At 33.2% G+C, this 25,212-nt stretch overlaps 2 protein-coding genes across 2 annotated transcripts; one reads left to right on the top strand and one right to left on the bottom strand.

Annotated features, from left to right (window-relative positions):
- Nucleotides 1-3,999: 3,999 nt before the first annotated feature.
- On the bottom strand, nt 4,000-16,203 carry LOC106104129 (neuronal PAS domain-containing protein 4-like). The gene is made up of 11 exons (XM_013284081.1): nt 15,804-16,203; nt 9,712-9,893; nt 9,249-9,322; nt 9,080-9,169; nt 8,752-8,940; nt 8,161-8,345; nt 7,259-7,365; nt 7,024-7,174; nt 6,116-6,421; nt 4,896-5,041; nt 4,000-4,447 (listed from the first exon to the last, which is right to left on the bottom strand). Exons 1-11 carry the CDS (start codon nt 15,812-15,814, stop codon nt 4,263-4,265), a joined length of 1,626 nt encoding a protein of 541 aa, XP_013139535.1. The 5' UTR covers nt 15,815-16,203; the 3' UTR covers nt 4,000-4,262.
- Nucleotides 16,204-22,469: 6,266 nt separating this feature from the next.
- Nucleotides 22,470-23,559, top strand: LOC106104039. Its single transcript, XM_013283976.1, has 4 exons — nt 22,470-22,494; nt 22,729-22,811; nt 23,243-23,378; nt 23,495-23,559. Exons 1-4 carry the CDS (start codon nt 22,470-22,472, stop codon nt 23,557-23,559), a joined length of 309 nt encoding a protein of 102 aa, XP_013139430.1.
- The last annotated feature ends 1,653 nt before the right edge of the window (nt 23,560-25,212 follow it).

The following is a 25,212-nucleotide window of genomic DNA, read 5'->3' as shown; positions in this document are numbered from 1 at the left end:
GTTTGTATTTTATTATTCTGCGACATTGTTTCCTTTGATATCCGTTTCTTTCTTGTTATTAGAATCTGGTGTTATAACTTAGTATAAAATTTCCAACGTGTTTACGTCATACTTATTCGTGAAGTTCGTAAATTTAACATTTTTTTTTATAATAAAACTAACATTTCGTGATGGTTTATCATTACGATTATGTTAAAATAAGGAAATTGAAATTTAAATTGGTATTCATCTTTTAAAACTGATGCAAAAACAAAATGTAATTTATTCTCTATTGTATCGCCAATCACAAAACAAATATGACATAGAGGAAGGAATTTTTGAAGATGTACTTAGTGATAACATAAGCAATTGTCAATGCAATAGTTATTTTAGTCCGTATTAAAATATAAATATTGCGTAATAATTTAATTGCTTTTATTGTTTCCCGGTCGATAACAATATAAAACGTCGTCCGCCGCACTATCCCCGCATAATCTATCCGCGTTCCTATTTTCCTTTTTAAACGGAATCCAGGATGTGTGGATATTTGCATGAATATTTATCACATATATTGTCGGTTATGTCGTAAAACGCATTTCAATGCATTTTTATCTGACACTTGGACGTTAGCGCTCTGACGATGTTTTATGACTCTTGTGGATTTTACGTAACCGCTGTTATCTTGTGCGTTATTACTTACTGATGTTTTTGTAACATAAAATTGGATTTGGATGTTTGCTTGCAATAATAATGTTAAAATTTAGTTTAAAGTAAAGGTTATATGGATTTTTTAAATATGTTTCATCTTATATTTGGGTTTTCCATTACGTTCTTCAAAGTTAACTGCAGTGATTTAAGAAGAGAATTGCTTTGCTACCGATGTGTGGCATGCATTAACGATTTGAAACCATTTTTGTAGTTACAATTTGTTTGTACAATATTATCTTTGAATTTTAGTTTAAAGTAATAAATATTGGTTTAAACTAATGTTTAAAACATTAACAAAAAGTGCAACATAATTCAATTTTTGTATCAGTTCTTTTTGAACTTCCATATTTCGCGAAACTCCGTCATCGTAGCACTATGACTCTAAAAGGAGTAATAGTGCCTAGAATATACGATACCAATTATAAAAGCAATAACAGATTTAATCAAAGTAAATACTAATCACGTACTCGTGTGTTTACAAGCGAGTTAAATGAGTTAGCCGCCGGCTTCGACAAAAGAGAAACGGATTAGGCAAATTAACCGCCCGCCGCGCTGGTATTCAGAATAAATTTTAGCACTTTCCTCCGGGAAAAGATGATAATAACATTTATGTCCTGTGGATACGTAAAATTTTAAACGTGTATATGAATGTATACTAACTTAAAAATTTGCAACCACAAAACGAGCACACTCACAAGCAACTAAGGGACTTATTGTTCATATTTATTTACAAAAAGGGAATCAGTGTGCTTGACGTATCCTGTCTTTTAAAAGTCAAAGCCCGCCGGTTGGCAGGGCATTCCCACGGCTGCACTAACTGCGCTGAGCATAATTTATTAATTTGTTTTCAGCTAACGAATTGCGCTAATGCGAATCCGCTCGCTGCCTCCAAAGTAATGGGATTTGTCATGCAATATGTAACGATCGGTTTTATTGGATACATTAATCGAATCATTGAATATTTATCTATTTACAGTGCCCGTTAACGCCAGATTTTATAAAATGAAATTTAAAAATAGTTGGAAATCTCCAAGTTTTCTAGAATAAACTCTTGCTTGTTTCTAATTTGATCATGCGAATATTGCCAGTATCCTACATCTGTATCAAAACAATTCATTTCTCATTTTATCAAAAAGGGGCCTATGTATTTTTGTATAACATATAGGTATTAGGTTTGGTAAAACATACTGTAAACATTAAAAAGGTTACAATATTCTTTTTCTTTTCACAACTTAAGAATGATTTTACAGTCGTAAGCATCTCAATTTTTATTTATGTTAGGGAACACTAAAAAATTTGTTCACTCCCGCATAAAATCTTCCACATTAAGATACGAAGAGGTGTACAGACCGTTTAATATTCTATTAATGAAAGTGTCGCATAGATCTGATGTAAATATTATAAATATCATTAACCCCTTTGAGTAAATACTTCTCTAAATTATGAACAAACTGTAAATAAACTTGGCACCAATATAATCACGCCCATAAACAAAAGGAGTAAGCAAAGTTTAAGACCCGCTACAGAAAACCTCTCTCCCCTCATTTGAATACATATCTACGCTAGTTACGTTGACTTCGATTGCTCTTGGTACTGCCATTTCTTAGGTTAAGTCGTTCTTAGTCAGCAAATACACGTCACTACGAAGTTTCAAGCCTACCCCGAGTTAATGGAGCCAAGGCCTTTATCAACCACCCTGGCCTCGTAGATAACTAAATGCGTAGGCAGTTTTACACAAATAAAAGCACATTGAATTCCAAATTTTCAGTCCGTCATAGAATAGCTATTAGAACGGAAAAAATGTAATTAATAATAAATTACCTATTAATTGCATAGGTCATAGAGTAGGCGCTTTATACGTAATCCAGGGTGGGTTGTGGATCACGTAGCCTGTTGGCTATCAATAATTCATCACAGCCGCGGTCCGTCAGGCGAGATTGCAATAACAATGGATCAGGGGCGCACCGGAGCTTTTGTGGCGCAAGCCATGAGCGAAGCGATACGCGAACTGTTTCAATATTTCTATTTTTTTTTCAGGATTAACCTCAAATGTGTAAAAGATGTTAAGTAAACATTTACAATTTGTGTCTCTCGTATGACTTTATTCGTATGTAAAATTTATATATTAATACAATTATGTCGTTAATGTTTTTGTGATTATCAATGTTGAGCCTTAATAGACTGGAAAATTTTATTTTAGCCCGCCAAATGAAGTATATCACAATTATATCCTATTCATTTAGAAATAATAGATTTTAATAGCATTGTAATATTTTTAAACTTAATTAAAATTGCTTATAAATTGTACCACACATCAGCGGGCTTAGCTTTTGTCTATTTGACGGCTAAAGTGCCACCACTACAAGTAGACCCTTCTCGTTACATTTAAGTGGAACTATCGCTGTAATTCTACAAAGAAAAGTATACAACCGCATAGGTCTAGGTAACTGGACGTGTAAAGCTTTACATCTATTAACAGCTCTGGTACTAGCCGTTAATGTGTCGAATGCATTTTAAATAATTCGCGCTACTTATGCAATTCAACTGGGATTGGGGTTTAATGCGTTTGGTAATACTAAGTAATTGTTACTAGCATTTCCAGGCGTACATATTAATTTGGATGACCTTGTGTTTAGAATACAAGTTTTATGTAAGGAAATGTAAAACGGTATTTAGTAAATTAAAACGTCTGTTTAGACTTTGGATACATTCGAATTGAAGAAATGTTTTAAAATACAACATGAGTGTAAAATAAAATCAATGTTAACAGAATCAAATTGATAGAAAACTTGAATTTCATAAAAATATTTTGGATACATTGGAATGCATTATGTTTAGGGTACCTCTCGAGGAAGGTCCGTACATAATTTTTTTTGTTTCTCACTACTTTTATTTTTATTTTGGAAGTTTTAAAATAATGCACAAATATACTTATCAATGTGTTTATTTTATAAAACTTGGTTTAATTACCTAAAAGCGAAATAGGACAAACTGCCAAAATTACATAAGTTATGTACAAAATAAATCCCTATAAATAAAACAATTACATAATTAACATTAAACTATTCCTTTGGAACACAATGCATAAATATTTGGACGGAACCGTTTTCCATATTTTATATAAATAAATATCAAAATATCTTATATTTGTAGAAACCTTATTTAAGAATACTGACATTTATTTTAATTCTTAAATAACTAACAATATCATGACGATATATTTTAAATCAATTTATATACAAAACAGAATTTCTTTTGATTTTCAAATAAAAAAAAGAGGAAAAGATTTCAATGGAAATGAACCTTGTGAATTACAAATTATTTTCAACCACCGAATGATAGATTTAAAAGGAACACACTGGAAAAAGAAACTAAAGAACCAAACACACTGCCTTGAAAACCATAGATTTTTATCTAAACCGGACATTTTTGTTTATTTTAGCGAACAAATTAGTAGATAGATTTAGCACAAAACTGAACCTGATTAAACTAAATTTTGTTCCATTTTTGCGTTTGATGTTACGCTTCTCTAAGTTCGCTTTATTGGCAATGTGCTAGAAGACGGAAGCTTTTAATTAAGTGACCATTGCTCTCTCCGGTGGCATCGGTAGCATATTATATGTGAATCTTTGTCCGTAATCTGTTAGTTTTAAAGTAGTATCCGACCAAGGTGGGCTCGGGTTCCATCGATCCATTCCATCTGTAGCTTCTAACTGCATTGTAGCGAGACGCATTCGTTTAGCAGCTGGATATTCCATACCTGGGATAAAAAAACATGTTAAATGTCATAGAACATTGACGATTACAGTTTTGATGTAACAATGCATATTATAGAGTGGAGGTTTAGCAGCGACTGTAGATATTGCAAATGTTCTACGGAATCGTTGAAAGAGTTTACTATAAACAAATATGAAATAGAAGTACAAGTTATTTCAAATGTAGGCGATAACTTAGTTATCAAGTTAATATAATAAATGGTAAAGTTTGGATGAATGAATGTTTGTTACGTATTGCAAAAACCTCTTTACAGATCTCGATGAAATTAGGCACAGATGTACAACATAGTCTGGTTAAAAACGTAGGATCCTTTTTTATAATCCCGCGCGGATGGAGTCGCAGGCAAACCTATTTTGATATTTTACAAATTCTGTGATAACGTGCAGAAGAAATGTTTACTTAGTTTAGCCAAAAGCAATAAAATTACATACTCTCTAATGTTCCTGCGGGACAGAGTTCCTGGGTGTAGTTGACTCTTTGATATTGTTCGTAGTACTCCCTCTTACCCTGATGAGGGTAGGTGTACATGTTACTGTTCACGATCATCTCCGGGGCCGCTTCGTAGTGATGTGGCGATCTATACAGATAAAATATGAATCTTATTTAATCAACCCGTATATTGTTAGCTGCACTCAGGGTCGCTAATTAATCCCTAAAGAAGTCTTTTAGTGTAGATATCTTATACTAACTCTACATTAAGTGTACACATGACCACTTTAAGACACTAAGACTTGGATGTATTAGTATAAAACTGGAAATTTATGTAAAATAGTTAATTTTTTTCTGATACAAAGTTTTTAAAATTGCAGTTTAAATTTATAAGTATTTTAAAGCGCTGACACGATTAAGAAAGGCTTTAGAAAATGTAGTAAAGCTTTATAATCCAGTGACTTCATTTCGACATGATTTTCTGTGTTCTTTTTATGTTTGATTTACTTTACAAAGTCTTTTTAAATGTTCACAAATTGAAAATGATCAAATTGAAACCTTATTGTATTAAATTTAGGTATTACGTTAATATGCTTCGGTTTTAAAGTAAGTTTGTAAGCGAGGGTTTACAATAAATATGGTAATGAAAGGTGTCAAATTACTCGGACAGACATACAGACGGACGGGGTGATGATTTTCTTATTTATATTCCATCCAGCGATGATATGACGAGAACAAATTGTGTTTAGTGACCTTGTTTGTAAGAAACTTGTTTTTTTATTGGCGTGAACGCTTAGTGTAAACAAGTACCGAATGATACCCGTGAATTTGTCTGTATTCGTTTGTTTTTAAATTAAATATCAATAACACTGGTTGGATTGCGTTTTATTTTTTTTTCAATGAATAACAGCGCGCACACCTTGACTAAACTATCGCAGAACTGTTTAGTTGCGCTTTGTTTTCTATGAGCTTATATGGAGGTGCACACACTACTTCCTTTGTAGTTGTGCAACTAACCAGTTGAATTTGCAATACAAGCGACAATCGGACATTTGTGCGATAGTTTAGTCAAAGGCGTGCGCCCGGTCATATTGAAATTAAAGAGTCCAGTGCAATAACATATTACAATGCATATTCAAAAGTCCTATTCACTATTTTTTAACGTGATAAATTGTAATATTTTGATATTATTTTTATAACCGCCAATGAACAGTTTACATACCTTTCTTCACTAATAGTAGACTGCGGCGAATGGGTTGAATAATCCACAGGACCTCTATCCGTGTATATCCTTTCGCATCCATACTCATCAGGTTTATGGGTAACATACGACGAGATGTGATATCCATTGAAATCCATTTCCGCGTTCTCGATATATGGATACGGCTCTTGGTACGGGTCTTGATAGCATTGGTCTCGTCTGAAGAACTTCTGACAGCGTGGGTCTAGCATACCACAGGGTTGGTTCTGATATCCATAATATTGGTATAACCAGGAATTAGCTAGCATTATTGCCGCTTCTTCTTCACTAAACACAACATTTTTTTATAAATAAGAATAAATTATCATTATCCTAGTTTGCCCGTGACTCGATTCGCGTGGAATAAAAAAAAAAACAAAAGTAAAGAGCCAAAGTATTCTTCCAAACTAAACTCTACATCTATGCCGAATTTTATCAAGATCCGTTCAGCCGTTTAAGCGGCATTCTCTAACAAACATCCATCCCCCCATCTAAAGTTTCACATTTATAAAATAAGGCAAAGTATGTGTCATTTTGATTTATAACTAGAAACTAAGTTCCGATAAATGTTGTCTATTGAATAATAACAATAATATGCAAAATTTCATTGAGATCCGTTTAGCAGTTTAGGCTACAAACTCTAACAAACATCCATCCGTCCATCTAAACTTTCGCTATTATATTATTAGCAAGATTGATTCTCAGTAAATTATTAAACTTTTATATATTAATTAACAGTATTTTACATTTAAATTGGATAACGTATAATTCAAATCAGAAAGAAATTTACTTTACAAGGATGATAAAAATATGCAGGAAAATATAAATGCAATTTTCTTCATGAGAACAAACTGTAAGAAGGTATAATAGAGTTTAGAGAGTAATTTTACCTTAAGATCTGATTAGTAGCTACAATGAATTGCCGTGGCGTGTCCGCCGCGTCTTTAACTTGCAGTACCACGTGCACCCATACGAACTGACCACTTCTTTGTTGCAACTTTACCAACAGAATACAGCATTTATCTTGCTCCGATTGCGTTACTGTAATAACAAAAAATACTAAATATTGTCTGTAAAGTTACTATTTTATTTATTTCTTTATAAGATAAATTAAATTAATCTTACTTAATCTATGTTTCGTTTGCGCGTCCCGTAAACTGTCCCAATGTAGGATTTGGTACCAAGATATGTCGACTAGTTCCGCTTTCTTCCAACCCAAATACCATTCACCACTGTAAAAATAAGACTTATTAGTATTTATTTAAATCGTAATGTATATGTGTTTCCAAATAAATGTATGAAAAATACAAACTTTTGCTTTGAATATCGACGAAATAAAAAAAGAAAGAAATTCCGAACAGAAATTATTCTTATGCTTCTAATTGCGTTTGCTTGCTTAGATTTATTAAGCTTTTTTACTCAGTACTAGCTTAAATCCGGATCTATTAATTAATCGAAGTTGTAAAGATACCGTTACCTAGCAACGTCCTGGAGAATTTGGACCGTTGCGAACGTTAATGTTATTTTTTTATCTTTTTTAAACGAGTTCAATGAGCATGAATTTGTTGCAAAAGAACTTTTTTGTACCCGCTTAGGCTTATTTTATAGAAAGACGGAACAAGCTTTTGTGATAGAAATGTATTGACTAGCTAACTGTTCCGGCGTCGTAAATTTAATTTTTTTAAGTCCTGAAATATTAAACATGCTCGTTTTATTCAGATACAATTCTGATGATTTTACGATTGCTGGATCAATATTGTAGTGGTTTTCCACGGCAACGAAACTCACATACACATACATAGTTGTTCCACGTAATTAGAGCCAGTAAGAGCGAGATAATAATATGTCTCTCTACAAGTATTTTAGCAATGGGAACCCACGGTTATGAGTTAACGTTGCAAATATAATTTAATGTTAAATATCCTTAACGTTTGTTATATCTCATACGATGCTGATTTTGTTTGCAATGTTATTTAACGTAATATATATTTCAATGACTCGTATGTTTGTTGGTTTAGTATACTTACTTAGCGTCTATATGAAGTATTTTCATATCCATAGAGTGGACTGTTGTGAAGACATTGGTCGCTCCGTTGACGACGCACTCTCTGGTCTCAGGCATTGCTAGAGGCGTGCATATAGCTAGGAAGACTGGCTCATTGCGACTGCAGAGAGGCAGGTATGACACGTAGTGACCTCGGACGAGAACTACCTAAAATAAAACATTACTTAAGTAACGCTTTTTAGTCCTTGTACTTGGATCCTTGAATATAGTTCTACTACTTAAGAAGGCTTTATCGGGTAACGGCACTGCGCATAAAGATATATATTTTTAATTAATTGCTATGATAAGTCTCTTTAGAGTAAGAAAAACGTCTTTTTCTACCAAAAGAATAAGAAATTGCACAATTTTACAATATTACGTGTAATAAAATGTATGATTCAAATATCCTATTTTTCAAGCTTCCTATTTTAAGCAAAACAAAGTTATAGCCAGAAACATTGTTATTTCAGTCACTTCAAAACACGATAAACGTCTACATACTTTCAATGTTAAACGTATAACTTATCAGTGCGCAAACACTAAGCAAATATTTTACGATCCAATTTGTACTTACTTTTTGGTCGCCAAATCTCATTTGTCGTCTTGCATTTCTCGATACGTTCATTCTACAGAAGAAATGTCTACTCTTTGGTACGTCTTCAGTCTCCCCATTGCTCCCTCTGTTTAATTCAACTTGTACTGTTTGATGATCCTGTCTGTCAATTATATCGTAAACACTATCACCGTGTATCAATAAATCTTCCTAAAATATAAAGCTGTAATTAGATTCAAATTTAACAGTCACTTAAATCGATTCTAAGTCCTCACTGAGGGACTCTATTAATGTCAATTTAACAACTTTAAATGGGACATGAAGTACTGAAGTTGTGAGAAGTACAAACCATCGAGTGTCCCAAATATTCAGCGGCATTTTCCGATATGTACAACAATTTTCCGTTCTGTGTCATCATCATCATAAAACCGTTCATTGCCTGAAAATAACATTGTAAATGTTAGTAATGCTGATTTTTATGTTTTCACTTTAACGGCTCGTAAACTTACGTATAATACCTTTGAAAATCCGATATTAGGTGTAGGAGTCGGTTGTTCTTGATACTGATAGGTAAAGTCGTGACTTTTGAACACTAAAACAGAAAGAAAGACGGAATTATGGGTGAAGTAATAGCAAAGCGAGATAAGATAGCGAGCTAAATGCATTTTAAACGTCTTAATATGCCTTTTCGTGACTGAAGGTGAGCAGACAAAGTTTGGGAGACGGCACAGGGACGAGATGGAGGATAAGCCGCGCGTGATGACTAGAGATTTGGGACATGAGAAAAGATGCGGGGAAATCTTACGCGGATATACACGTGGAAAACTTTTATACGTTTAACTTCGTCTTTTAGCAGCCGTTGTTTTATATTGCTTCTTATATTATATATTTTAATCGTTCGAATAATTTTAAGTAGTTGTAATATGACACTTGATGATCGAAGGCTTTTGGAATCAGATATCAGAGCTAGTTGATCCTCACCTTGTTGGAAGTAGTTCATCTTCCTGACGTAGACGCAGACGAGAGCCATGAGCTGCAGCTGCGAGAGACGCTGCCGTGTTGACGGCGGAAGCGGCAGCAGGTCCCGCAAGTTAGAGATCTCAGCGTTGATGAGATCTCGACGCATCTTACTCGCGCCTTTTGTAGACTTCGTTGGCTCGAATCTAATTAGAATATGTATGTATTTGATTTAAAAGAAACAAAAACACATCGGATCACCAAAAGAAGAGTTTAATTGGAATATTGCACGGCGGTGCACTCGCCGATGCGAGGCAATTATCATTTTATTTTTTCGTCCCAATATATACTGTATATATATTTTTGTGGGTATAAATGAAAACAGATTTGTTATTATGCATTGTCCATTAAGATAATTTGTATAAATATTCTTAGATTTAAAACAATGTGCGGATACAACAGGTGTCGTAGTCGGCGTGGGCAGAAGTTATTTCCATATTCCGCGGATCTATTAGAATTATTACATACTAAACGGATACAGGATGTATCGATTTATTACATCAGTATACGGAAAATATTAAATCATTGTGTAAATATCTTCTTGTATTTATAATTTTTCTACTTATATTGCATAAAGAAATATTCACCGCTTTTTATAAGAGTTTATGTATTTGTTACTTAACGTCATCAGAACAGTGCTAAATTTTTAATTCAGTTTATTTGATGGTTCAGAAATGTTTCTTTTTATTGGTATATATTTTAATAGTATATTCTGTCAAAAACTTTTACAGTATGTGCAGTGTATAACAATATTTTTGTAAGTTTTATTAGGGTACCCTATTTTGATTTGCAAAAGATTCGCATAGCCAATCTGGGCTTGTTTAAAGTCTTCTATCATAGTAATAGTAGATAGTTTTTTTTTTATTATAGAAGGTAAACAATAGCTTTAAGTATATTTGCAAAATTTTTAGCCTAGTTTAAATTTCATATATTATTATTTTTTAAACTACCATTAAAAGAAACAGCATGTATAACACGATGTAGCTTAATCAAAAGCATATCCGAAAAAGTTGTTACGGTAACAAAAACGGTAAAGGAAGTATCTTTCCTGCCATGTTAACATGCGTGTGCGCACGCGCATGGTCGGCGCATCACTGCGCGCGGCCCTTTCATCTCACCTGGGAGTCCTTTTTACAGTCCGACTTTTGTTTTTTATTTGTTTGAGCGATTAGGTTTTTTTTGGCGTCGCGCTGATTGTGGGAAAAAATGAAGGATGATTGGTGCCGCTGTCGTTGCATTATAAAAGACTTAAGTTTTGTATTAAGTGATTGTTTGTTTTATTGGATATTGATCAATGATTCTTGTCTTTAAGTGACTAAGCAGCGATTAAAGAGGTTTTCAAATGGTTTAAGATGATTTTTTATATTTGTACAAGTAACACTGCCCTCTATAAATGAATAGGCTATAAACCGTGCTCTTTTGAGCTTACCTTATATTCGCCATTTGGGCGATGATAGTTGCAGATGATAACGGTGGTGAAACTGTTGTTTGTAATTATGGAATTAAAAACTCAAGAATTTCCAATCGATATCCTTTGGTAGAAATCAATGGCAAGAATGATAAAAAGATTCAGTCACACAAGGATGTCTAGCCCGGTAAGAGAAATGCTGCCATCGATTGTCTTTGTCAGAAAATGTGTAAAACATGGACATAGAAAATGACATAAAAAAGGGCGTTAGTGTGCTACCATAGTAAAGTTTCAGTTATGCCTAGATAACTTGTTGATCTATTTTTTGTACATTCCTTGAAAACATTAGTATAGATGTTAAGTAATATTAAATATTAAGTACATTTTGTTAATAAACATTTAATTCTAGATTACACTATCATTATTTGGAACATTTTCTATGTTAAAATATTGAAGCAGTTGTGAATGATTTTTAACCGATTACATAAAAAAAATTGCAATTCGTCTATATGTTTATACAAAGGATACAATTAACTAACAACATGAAGTAGAAATTTCAAAACGAACTTTCAAATAAGGTTAAAGAATCCTAACAAGAAATCCTTTAGAAGTAAGTAATTTCTCTTCAAGAATGTTCCAAAGATCGGAGTTTTTTGTGCGGGTCATAATAAGAGTGACCCTTTGGTTTTTTTTATTATATAACAAATCGAGAATGTATCGGTGTAATGAGCAATCAGACAAAAAGTACATTCCTTACATACTTGTAGCCGTGAAACGCGAACGTTCACGGTACTTCGACTACTCGACCGTGTAAATTCTTCTCTGACACATTAACTTGAAAAAAATATTGTAATATAATGTCGTTTGTCCTTTTTATGTTATGGAAGTTTAAGCATTATTAATAGGAAAATTTGGAATGCAAACAATGAAACAAAACATATACATACGTTTGAAATTAATAATTTAAACTTTTATTAATGAACTAGCTGTTGTTTGCGACTTCGTCCTAATAAAATTAAAAATAACAATAAAAATATAGCCTATGTTATCCACTGACAATGTAGCTTTTTATGGTGAATGAAATTTTGAAATTAGCACAGTAGTTTTTGAGTTATTTCAATATATACAAAAATACAAATCTTCCCACTTTATAATATTAGTAAAGATATACACACATAGATAAATTTAAAAAGAAATGAGTTGTTCATTTGACGCATATAATAAAACTAATAAACGATAGTTCGTTTGTAGTAAAATGACTAGGAAAACGAAGAAAATTACTTTTCCTGAAAGTAATTAATTTTTAATCACATGAAATTTGAAATTTTAAACAATTAATATATTTATTAGGCCATTACGCTAACAGCATTCATGTATTAAATTATAAAAAAAAACATTAAGACAATTTAAACATTTATTGCAATTAATTCGTTTTGTTTATAATAATTATTATAACAGAACGCTCAATACATTGGTTCGAAGATGCTTTGGTTCTTAGATAACTCGATAGTAATGTCGAAAATGTAAGACATTTGACATAATGACGGTTAGAACACTCAAACTATTTGATCATACGTTATCTGTGGCTCACATCGGCGCGTACAATAAAGTCAAGATGTAATCAGATTGATTCTTGCCGCATTTATTGTAGTCTTTGTTGATGTATTAGATTTATTAACAATGTTGTCTAAATTCTGTTGTTACTTATTATTTAGTAGTAACTAGCTGTTCCTTTGCGGCTTCATCCGCATGAAATTATAAAAAAAATATTTCATTGTTTACATATGTCAATTTATTTATCTATCTATTTCTTGTTTATGGCTCTCCCACAGCAGATTGCGCCAGTGTCAAGTGTTTGTGGTTTTATTCTAATTTGGGAGAAACTGGCAACAAAACTATATGTCAAATTATCAATAGGAAATATCAAAATGACATGACATGATGACAAAGCATGGCAATTTTGCTTCCTTGATGTTGGCAGCAACTTATTGTCTCTTTCCCACATTAGGGTCTTTATGTAAAATATTTACCCCCTAAGAAAATGGCGTGAAAATATATAGCCTAAAGCATGGCGTAAGTGTAGGGCTTTTTATTAAAAAAAGAGTTATTCAAAAATATGCTGTAATTACGGACATCTGAGGCAACAAAGAAGTGTGTGTTTACGCTTTATTATAATAGTGTAGATGTAGATATAGATAACGGTTTTTTGATATTCTGTCATGTTTTTAAAAGGCGTTCTCTTCAGTTTGATTTCAAACATCATAAAATGCAGCCTTAATTGGGCTTAGTTTTAATAATTACATTATTGTTCATCATAAAAGCAATTTCAAAGTTATTCCATACACTTAAAACATACTGTTATTAATGTTTTAGAGAAACGGCTTCCATTTTGAATCGTGCTCTAAAAACAGAATAAATCCTAAATGACTCATAGTCCTTTAGTAATTACTTAAGTTCGATTTCTCATAATAAAGCTCCACTAAGACTTGTGCGGTGAGCAGCAGTGACATATGTAAAACTTTGAAATCATTAATTGATGACGACTTATGCTAGGTTTCTGAAGTTGCCCTTTATTTTATCATTATTTAGTAATTCATTAGTGTTAGGTTGAACTAAGTTTCATTGGAGTAAAACTCAAGTTACTTGAAGTTAGTTACTCTACTCGTTAGTTGAAGTTATCGAACCAAAAACACTAACTAATGGTTAAATGTAGCTGGGAAACCGGCTATTAGTCGTGTATATGTGCTAAGGATATCTGAAAAAAATGTCTACCGCATAGATACAAAGTCATGCTTAACTTCTGTCATCAAACGTGTGAATTGAATTAAATTCGAAACTACGTAACACATTGTATACGCTGTATTTTCGTCCAAGGCTACTTCAGTGTTACATAATAGTTTCATGGTGTTCAAAATATGTCGTATATCGAGCAAGCGGCTTTGATACCTATTATTGAACCAATTCAGACTATATTACCTTATATGGTAAAAGTAATAATGTGCTGTACCAGCACTTATCGGACTGACGTCGCGTTTAGCACTTAGGTAACAATGAAACTCTATTTTAACTTGTCTGTGTACTTTGTTTTTCACTATTAATGGTTCTATTTCGTAAAACAATTTGTATATATCTTACTACAGAGTAAAGCTTTTATTACTGTGGATCAAATTTATTTTTAATCGGATTCTTTGTTTTCTACTTTTAGAATTTCAATTAAAGAGTTGTAACATATTGCAAGTATTGCATTGTTTTTTTTCTTTTTTTTTATTCCACTATGTGGTAAACGAGCAAGCGGCCACTTGAAATTGCCGAAATGGCGAAGCGACCGCTGCCGCTAGACATCCACAACTGCAGATGCGTTGCCTACTCCTAAACGATGGAGGAGGAGACGTACATAAAGAGGATATTTCCTTTTCCTATGCGTTTCATCCACCGTTAAATCCGCTTTTTCTTCCCATCATTACCTCTTAAGATAAGGGTGGGAAGGTGGAAAAAATAATGTTTTATTCCGAGTAAGAATATACAAAGTTTTCAAAATTTAAATTGTTTATAAATCTTGTTGGAATGATAGATTTCAGATTTAGACATTTTGAATTTCTAGCTTCTGCTATAAATGTTTGTATAACAGCTTTTTTGTAGTCTATTTACTATGTAAATCATATATGCATTCTAAATACGATAACTAGCATGTTATGCGACGAGACGATGGGGACATAAACCTGAAAGTGTTAAGAATGAACGTGGATGACTACAAAGGAAGAGGAAGACCGAAGAAAGTGTGGATGGATTCTGTGAAAGAGGATATGCTTAAGAAAGGATTGGATTCAGATATGACGGCTGATAGAGATGTTTGAAAGAGCAGCACATACTATGCCGACCCTCCATAAGGGATGTTGATGCAAGTTGATGATGATGATGATGATGATGATGAAATGCTAGCGTAGGTTCTATTAAATTCCAATTACCTCTTTAGAGACTGGATCTTTCTGATTTTGTAGAATTGATTCAATTTGTTAGAAAGAGTGTTATCTTTGTTATTATTACCCACAAAAAAACCTTGAAGTAAAGGTAACTTAAAGCTTAATATTAAAATTATTTATCAATCTATCAAGTTTTTGAAATCACCGTCATTGATGTTGTAGGCGCTTTAAAGCTTATGAAGTTTAAAAAGCTTACATATAATAGGAAAATGCAATGGTAATAAATTGGATGCGATATGGACCTTTAAAGACAAAAGAAATAAATTAATTGACAAATAGATCAATAATTTATAATATGATGAAGAAAACTAATTGAAAAATAAGTATTGTTTGCAACATAGGTTGGTTTTTAAACATGGGTAGGTCACTTCCATTTGATGGTTAACTATTACTAAAAAGTAAGATTTTTCCTAAAATAATATTTTCCCCACGGTTTTATTTTTAGCTAGCTTTAGATTAAATTAAGATTAAATAAAATTAATTAAATTTAATTACTCTTTTGTTTCTTATTTAAAATTGTGATTTAAAAATATTCATGAGTTTATTTATTGAGATGTAAAATTTCTTTTAAAAAAATATAATATCCTAATACTACAGATATAAATACCTCGCAGTAAACATTATTGGAAGTAAATCATAGATTGAAATATCTTTAAAAGAACACTTACCTTAAAAACATCTTGATAATTAAAATAAGTCCTTTCAAAGTTGCAAATTAATATTTGATTTCACTATAACACAAACTTAGATATAATTCATTTTATGATTTTTAATAAATATTTTTATCGAACAATTAAACACGACCACACAGACGGAGCGACGAGGTGTCAATGATAACTCAATTGGACTAACAACCCCACACTCTAAACAATACTAATATTATAATTTGATTGTAAAAAAAAACCATAAACGGCACGTGCCTGACATAATTCATAAACTATAAAACACACACCGCGTCATTACTGTCTCCATTTGAAAATAAAGTTTACAAAAAAGTTAACGTTAATTTTCTTCGATGACTCTTATAGGAATAAGATTATGAAACTATCCGGGAGATACCACCGTGCGCGAGCGCATCGGGACACCAACTATAAAAACCTCCGAGAGGCCTCTCTTTCACGCCTTATTTTTTTCAATCGAAACATGCACGCGCCTTAACTCCCATACCAAGGGACACTTCCAATTTTAAAAGTGTTTTAAAGACTTTTGACTTGTCATTTAACAACGTTACATTAAAAAAAAAACAAAAAAGAATAAATAAAATACAACTTTCATCACAACTCACAGTAAGATGAAACGAGATGGTTATATGTTTCTTTCTTGCGCTCTATAATTTTGTTTAAGCGGAGAGGAACGGAAAGAACCGCCGTTTGAGTACGTAGCGTTAAATTAATAGGTCGGAAAGAGACGGTACTTGTATCGTAATTACTTTAGAGCGGCGTAAACGAGACAATGGTATGATGATTGGACAAAATGACAGTTATCGATAACAACATAGTTTGGCGCTTCGCGGCAATTTGCGGAGCTATGCGCACGCGCATCTAGATATGATGTTAATTACACTGGATTGACAGCTTGTTTAAAAGGAACTTGCTATCATTGTGATGCGATTATGTTTTTATTTCATACATACAGACATAGGTAGGTACAGTAATAGTAGAAGCGACGCCTTAAGGTATTTGGTTACATTTTAAGCTTTTCTAATTGGATTCCATTAGTATCACAAACTGTTACTTCTTTTTACATGATAGCAAAGTTCTTAGGATACCTTACTTATGTTATACCTGTAGTTTTTTTATATAAAAGTTGTAAGAGCTTATTTTTTATTAAATAAACAAAGTTGCATTAATGGTCTCTACGATCTAATGTACGATGATACAAGCACATCAAATGAATACTACAAACACTTTGCATTGCTCGTTGTAGTGATATCTTAAGTAAATTAACAAAAGAAATGTGATACGAAGATGAGGATTTTAAAACCCGTCGTACACAATCTTGAAGCAAAATGTAACCCATTGAGAAACGGAAACACATTGTAATGTGGTTGATATTTGAGTTTGCTATTTGCAAATATTTGAGTATATTAATATCATGTTGCAATTGTCTATGGTAAGTGGTCACTTAACAATTTTAGCGATAACGAGAGGACGAGGGTGGCAGAGGACCATCAATACTGACTATTAATGCACAAGCCTAGGTCCATTGTAGGACGTCTACAGCCTAATGGATGGATGGAAGTGACCGTTTGCAACCTCATCCAAGGAAATCAGTTTGATCAATTTTAAATTCAGTTTCCTGTCAGCCTGTCTTCAAAAGCATTTGACGGAACGTATTAAATCCATGCCAGTGTTGAATCAAACGGTGCGCAATCGTATCGCATCAGTTCTGCATTTGTGTGGTTCACAGTCGTAAATTGAAGAGGATTCCATTGCTCGCGGCGGCTGCCGGGCTACGCATGATAAACACCATAATCTCTACATCTACATGCTAATGTGGGAACACAAGATCGAATCACTGCTTCATTGCCTCTTGAGAGATAACATGCCAAAAATAATTCGATACTCTTCGAATTTGGGTGCTTTGAAAACTCTCACGCATAATTGAACATTCTTTTAATTTATTTGCATTTCTGCTTTCATTGATAAAATGAGAGTTTGAATAAGAGATGATATGTCATTTTACAATTTTTTGGAGTAGGTTGGTATTTAGTCTTAGATTGGCAAGGATATTTTCGCCATGGCCCATTAGAGATACAGTCGCGGAATTTCCCGTTGTTCGTATTATAGTGAAATTGCCTTGTTTCTGGCAACGAGACACGGTACGTCTCTTCTTACCGATCCATTTTCGTTCAGATACAATTAAAAGTTGCTTCCAATCGACTGTAGTTTTTAAGATGACACACCGCCGGATTCCCAGAATGTACATTATAGAAAGCCTCCTAACACTATCCGTATGAAATACTTCTTTTCATGTTTTTATTTCGACGACCACAGATAAATTCAGTTTTCAACGTGAAGCTTTGTCACTGGTACAATTGTTGTCTTGGGGATATATTTGGTTGAAATATATTATTTTTTATTCGTGTTTGATAGGATGTGGATAAATGCGATAGTCGAACGGCAGCGGGACTTCAAAGCTCATGTCAGTAGGATAGTAGGATAGATGGGTCTTGGCGGTATCCGGGCGTGGTGAGTGCCCGGCGGGGTGGCGGGGTGGCGGGGCGTGCGGGGCGCGGTGCGGTGACATCGCGTCATTAGCGCGCGACTCACGCGCCGCTAAACTGCGCCACGTGCTGCGTGCGCCGTCGGGGCGAGCACCCTTTGAGTATACAGCATGTTCTATTTATTCAATAAAGTAATTATTGACCAGTGTTGATTTATTTACAATTCAGTAATTTAATAATTTTCAATAAAGTAAGCTAAACTATTACAATTATTGTCAAAACTGCATAACATTATTCTCCTTCTAAGCAAATCATTTTTAAGTAAACGCTAAGTATCTACAAGCTGAAACTATAGAGGCTCGTATATAATGAAATGGGACTACTTTTGTTTGTCATAATATCACGATTAGTAAAACATTTCTTAAAGTGAGTCATAAAATGCACGTGTCAATTTAACCAGAAAATCAATAATAGTTATTTTTAGCATAGCTTACAACTGTGACGTTTATTGTTGTAATTAACAAAAGAAATAAACACCCTGTATCAATGCGTATGATCACAATGACGACGTATTTAACAGTAACAGCAGGGAGGTCCCGCCAAAGGTGCCGGCGTGACTTACAAAACCACGTACAACCTCCCCTATGTAAACAATAGACAAAGGCCCCGCCGGGTTATTAGGCTACTTTGATTACGATCAGGGCACCATTGACTCCCAGTTGCTGGAAACTCGACGATACGGTCATCAGGGTGCTCCCAATCTTGCACTGTTTTCGACTAAACTGTCCCTTTTAGATCGTATCGGATTGTAAAAATTTGTAGATAGATATGATCATTTTGTTAACAGTATTTTTTTATATTTTAGCACAGAGTATCTTTGCGAGGGTTTCGTAGTTTCTTGTCTAAAAACTTTTACAATGAAAGGCATTAGCTTAACAAGTATTCAAGGTACAGACTACAGAATGTTCCGTTTTATTATTATTACAAGTAAAGTTTTCAGTGAACTTTGATATCACCTTTTATGTATTTTGTGTCAGCCCTAATCAAGCTGTGCTGGTTCCAAAAATGACGGGTTTCTTATTTAGGCTCCCTTTTAAAATTTACTTTTAACAATAGGGTTGTATGCAGTTTTCAAACGTGTAATCTGCAAAGCGCTAAAGTTTAAAGATTATACAACTCTTAAAGGATATCTGCAGTTAATTCTTAAAATGAGTTTAACAATTGGTGACATAGTTTCTTGGAATATTGGAGTTTGATGATTCATACAGATTTATGTTATTGAGGCAGTAAAAGTAAGGTCATAGATAATTATTTTCTACATACACCACATAAAATAATACATTGCTATTTCACTAAGAGCGGGCGCACACTTTTGACTAAACTGCCGCACAACTGTTGTGCGATTGTCGATTGTTTCGCAGCCAATTCAACTGTTTATTTGCACAATTAAAAATCGAGTAGTGTGCGCATCTTCATAAAGGATAAGAATCAAACCGAGACTAAACAATTGAGCGATAGTTTACTTTCAGGTGCATGCACATACAGAGATTAAAAGAAGACATTTCAAATATAACAGAATGAGATTTGTATAAAATCCTGTGATTTACAAAATTCCTTATAAATTAACAGCTTAATTGTTAGAAAATCAACCTTTCATCCAGTAAATATAAAAAAAAAACACATGTAAGTATTTTAAAAGTAAGGTTAATGTTGCAAAGACTGTTGTCCTTGACCTCTGCAATCCACCTGCACGAAACATGACCTTAAATCGGGCTAATCAACTAAATCGCCACAAACGCAGCGGCTCGGGGGCGGCGCGGCGAGGCGGCGGTGTGCCGGGCACTGTCCGTGATTTAATACCGCACACGCTAATTATGGCTTGTTCAAATTGTAGCTTTCTCACGGATTACCAAAGCCCGAACGCACCTTTTACAAGTTTAACTTTTTTATTATCTTTTTAATTATTTTTTGTTAAAAAATTATAAATTGCCTAGGACTTACTAAATACCCACCAATAGCAGTACATTTAATTGTTTAAGGAAAAATAAATGAAGAAACTCAGTGTTCTTTTAAATGTATAATTTTAAGGGTCTAGTTTTTAGAATGGAAATGATACTTAAAGTATAAATGCACGTCATTTTAAGATACTGAAAATGTTTTCCTAAATAACATGGAATCCACAATCAATTCTATTATTTTATTTACGTAAATATAAAAATTATACAAAACATTATTACAATTAGAAGTTTTTTTAGGAAATATTGTAAACCTTTTAATACATTTTTTTCTGGTTTGTTTAAACAAAGTTTAATCTGTGGTTACTTTTTCGTTAGGGTCATATCAAGATGCGCTGGATCGGTACGTTACTGCATTCGCTATACTTATTCTGTCTGCTCCAACCTGTTACCCGGTCATCCTTCCAAATATATCCGACCCTTTTCCACGTATACAATCTATCAATAAACTATCCCTTTCTTTCGTCTCGGGTCAGACGCGTATTACCATAATGATACTTAAACACATATTTAAGTAAAGATTCTTTTTGCGTAAAAAGTTTGAGTACACACTACACTGCACTCTTGCGAATAATTCCAAAGGAAAATGTATAATAAAATGTAGAAGGTTGTAATGTCAATTAGAGCGTTTTTTGTTTGCAAAAGTTCACTCTTGCTTTTGTTTCGACACTGGACATCCAGGCATATCGTCAACATGCGAGTAAACTGAAAATATATTAATTCGCAAACGTATATTGAAATATGTTATGCTTCAAAATCTATCAAGAAATATAATATCGGGGAAATAGAAGAAAAGACTATTCTATATCCTTGTTTTAAATCTTACCTTGATTGGTATCACAAACATATTCTAGTAAGTCGCAAAGATCTAGGAAAGTTCTCTTCTCATCGCCCATCGTGCCGCATATAGGTACAGTGTCGTGGATACAAGTCTCTGCCAACTGACAGAATTGATCCACTTTATTCTGTAAAAACAATTACAAAGATATATCTAGAAAGCCAACAGCAAAAAGAAAATGTATGATTCTATTTTTAAATTGTTATTAGTTTGTTTCCCGCGCAAATAGCAACGATTTTTTCAAGTACTTTTTTTTAATTAAACATGCTGTATTGTTGATGGTTCGATTGTTATTATACTCATAGCTTACCAAAGAAGTCTAATAAAATACTTAAAATTAACTTAAAAATGTTTAATTAAAATCTCTACATTACCGGCGGTGTTACCGCGTAGTCTGGTAAATGTGCATTTACAGGGATTAAAACGCATGTTACATCTGAAATTCAAAATAACGGTATCAATATTAAAATCGATTTGTGATTTTTTATAAATACAAAGTACTTATAAGTCAGTCGTACAGTATACATATTTGTAGTCAACTTAGAAATCACGACAGTATTACATTTTATTAATAATGTAGTGTTAGTTGAATCCCGTCATGTCAGAATATTTGGATTTAAATTTATTCTAAATCGTTTTAAATAAGAGCAATATTGTTTATTACTCAAAAAGCGTTTATGTAAACACAAAATAACTCACAGTAAATTGCGTTCCTCCACATGCCGATAGTATTGATGTAATAAATGATAATATCCGATGCCCCGGTGTTATTCTGTGCTAGGATTCATACATCTGATTTGACACAGCATTGAGCGGGCAGAGATGGTGAACATTTTAATTTAGATAAATTATTTGAAAACCCACAATATGCGCTAGTTTTGGAGTTGCGAGAACGTAAGCCTCTCCCTCCTACTATATTATTAATAAACAAATTCGACAAACTTTTCATTTTCAAAGGTATAATCCCAGTCCAGCTACGCAAATGGTGTGAGGATTGATCGAAAAGTTAAAGGTAGAAAAATAATTGGTAAGCGTAATTAAACATAAGGTAATAAATAAGACGTAAGACCTACGTATGTAGAAATACTGTTAACTACTTTTTTAATTTAATATAATACAAATTGTGTATCTGAAAATGTTGGTGATCTATGGTTTCGTTTAGTTTATGCTCTACATACCTTTCTGTTAAACCGGGTGTTATATCATAATTTCCCGTCCTACAGCCATAGTTAATGTTGTAAATTGAAAACAAACCTTGCTTAACTCCTAAACTATATCAAAGTTGTACATCAAGAAGTGAACTTGTGTCTAAACTATGACATTTAGGATATTTTTGTCTAGTAAGTTTTAAGTTAAAAAAAGTTTTCAATCAAATCTTAGTACTGCATATAACCTTTAGTTGATGTTTAATCAGTTTGATATTGTGTGTTTTAAAGCATCATTATAATTGTAAAATATATGTAAAAGATTTTCAATTATTGTTAGTGATTACGTGAAATATTTAAATTAAAATTATCTGTTTTCTGTGAAAGTCATTTAGGCGTAAAAGGAAAATGTTATAATGTTATTTACAGGTTTAATAATATTAGGATTGGCAGAAGAAGTTTGGAATCACGTAGAGATTGAGGCTGAAGATTATTTCTTTCCATTAGAACCGGTAAATACTACGTATATTTTTTTCTTACCTCGTAATTTAACTTAGTTGACGGATAGTGATGTGGATTACGCGAATAGAACTTTTCTTCGCGGCTTCGTCCACGTGAAATTTAAAAATATAGCCTATGTTACTCAGTGATAATACAGCTTTCTAATGGTGAAAGATTTTTTTAAATCGATCCAGTAAATTTTGAGTTATTTCAATATATACAAAATATTAAAAATTAAAATAGTATAAATAACAATATAGGTAAGAAGTAGACGTAGATAGAGAGGGAAAAATTAGAATCTAGTTTTTACGAAATCCTCAAAAGAGACCTTAAAAGTCTACAATATGATATAATAGAAGATAGGGGTCGTATTATAAAAAATATTGTTTGTTTACTTTAAGAATATTCACTAATAATGATTACTACGCACCTATCTTTCTAGGTAATAAATTTCTGCAAAATGGCGGATCAGTGTCAACATGACTTCGTCCCTATCTGCGGTCAGGACTCTCTCGGGATAACTCGAATGTTCAACGATAACTGCGATCTTTATGAATACAATTGCGATGAAAAAAAACGTAAGTGAGAATACAACTATTAAATAAATATTATGGCATTTTGTAATGTATGTTTATACGATGCTTATTTTTTAAGTACATGTTTTTGTACAAATGAAACTAAATATTTGTTTTAGAATATCGTCATGTTAAAATGGATGTCTGTAAATATGAAGCTGCCGCAGCGGAGAGAACGAAATAAAACGAACAATGCAACTGACTTAATATATAATACATTAATAAATTATTTTAATACTAACAATATTGCATTTTTCTTTATATTTATATTTCCTTTATATTTCTATGTTACATAATTAACTATGTTAACACACATGCAGCCTTATATAACAATATTGGTACAAATTTTGCTTATACTCAGTTTATTCCTAAGTTTAACTTTATATTTTATTTATATGGCGATCGCTGAGTAACATAGGCTATAATTTTACGTGGACGAAGTCGCGAGCAATAGCTAGTATTTAATATAAGCAGATTATATTGTCGCTTCATTTCAGCAAAACACTAGCATGTGATTTGAGGTCAAAGTACTTCACAAGCTATTAATTAGACCAATTCTCAGCAACTTCCAGTGAAGTATCGTACCGGCTTCTTAGTATCGCCGTAAACTCGACTTCGTTCGAGAGCAAATAGGTACGTGCATAAATCATCTCGTTTGCAGAATCGTCCTGCAAACCGAGCCTACAGCAAACAGACCGGCTCGTAAGGTAAACTTCACAACTTTGACGTCACGAGCAAATACGCAGCCACTGTTACATATTCCTCGAATCAATTGTGCGTGTAGCTAAGAAAATGCACGGAGTTGCAAACATTTACTGGGTAGGCAATTTTATGCAGCTGTACTATTGAGATTTAAGGGATTATTTACAATCGTCACCCCGCTCTGTCCCCACGTTTCCAAAAAGTTTCATCCGCCCCACCTTTTGGTCCCACTTTCACCAATAAGGTGACAGATGAAACCGTTATGATATAAAATAAGTTCCAACCGTCCTCTCACCGCAAAGGATGAAAAGGATGAAACTTTTTATTCTCATCTGTCTCCACGTGGGGACAGAGCGGGGTGACGGTTAGGAATAATCCGATTTAAGCAAGGTTTGGAGAATCGCTTACAAATTATACGAATCTATTTTGACTTGAATGCAATAACTTGTGACAATAACAAGCTATGTTAATTACAATAATTCCTTACTGCATCTAACTAAAAGATAATATTCCTGTCTTGCAGAACTATTAATATTACATACTTATACTCCTAAATAAATTATTGATAATATAAATAGAGCGTCGGTGGCTCAGTGGTTTAAGTACTTGACTTGTAATCTCGAGGTCTTGGGTTCGAATCCCGCCATATACCGATGTAATTTTTCGAAATTTCACATGTACATTACTCATATGACGTTCTTACGGTGAAAGAAAACATCGTGGTACATCCTGCACATATCGGCAAAGAAATTTAACAGATATGTGTGAAGTCAACCAATCCGCATTGTACCATCGTGGTTGACTATGGCCTAGTGACCCTTACTTAGGGCAGGCTCCGAGCCCCTCGTGGGGACGTATAGTGAGCTGGTGATGATGATGACAAACAAAACAATTTTAGCAAGACCGAAAGACCATTATTATAAACATCGAATCGAAACAATACCTTTTAAAGTATCTGCTTTGCGAATTAACATAAAATAAATATTATCACATGTAGCACCTTATATTTCGCATATGCGTCTTCATAAAGATTGTACGAGCGAGTCCGGTCCTATTACAAGGCTTACAATGCTCAATTAATAACATGGAAGATATTCCCGTGTTCCCAACGCGCTAGAGGAGCAGGACATTGTTT

This window comes from Papilio polytes, unplaced genomic scaffold (assembly GCF_000836215.1).
Source record: "Papilio polytes unplaced genomic scaffold, Ppol_1.0 DF823691.1, whole genome shotgun sequence".
NCBI classification, from domain to species: Eukaryota; Metazoa; Arthropoda; class Insecta; order Lepidoptera; family Papilionidae; genus Papilio; species Papilio polytes.
This window is presented reverse-complemented; position numbering and strand designations above follow the sequence as displayed.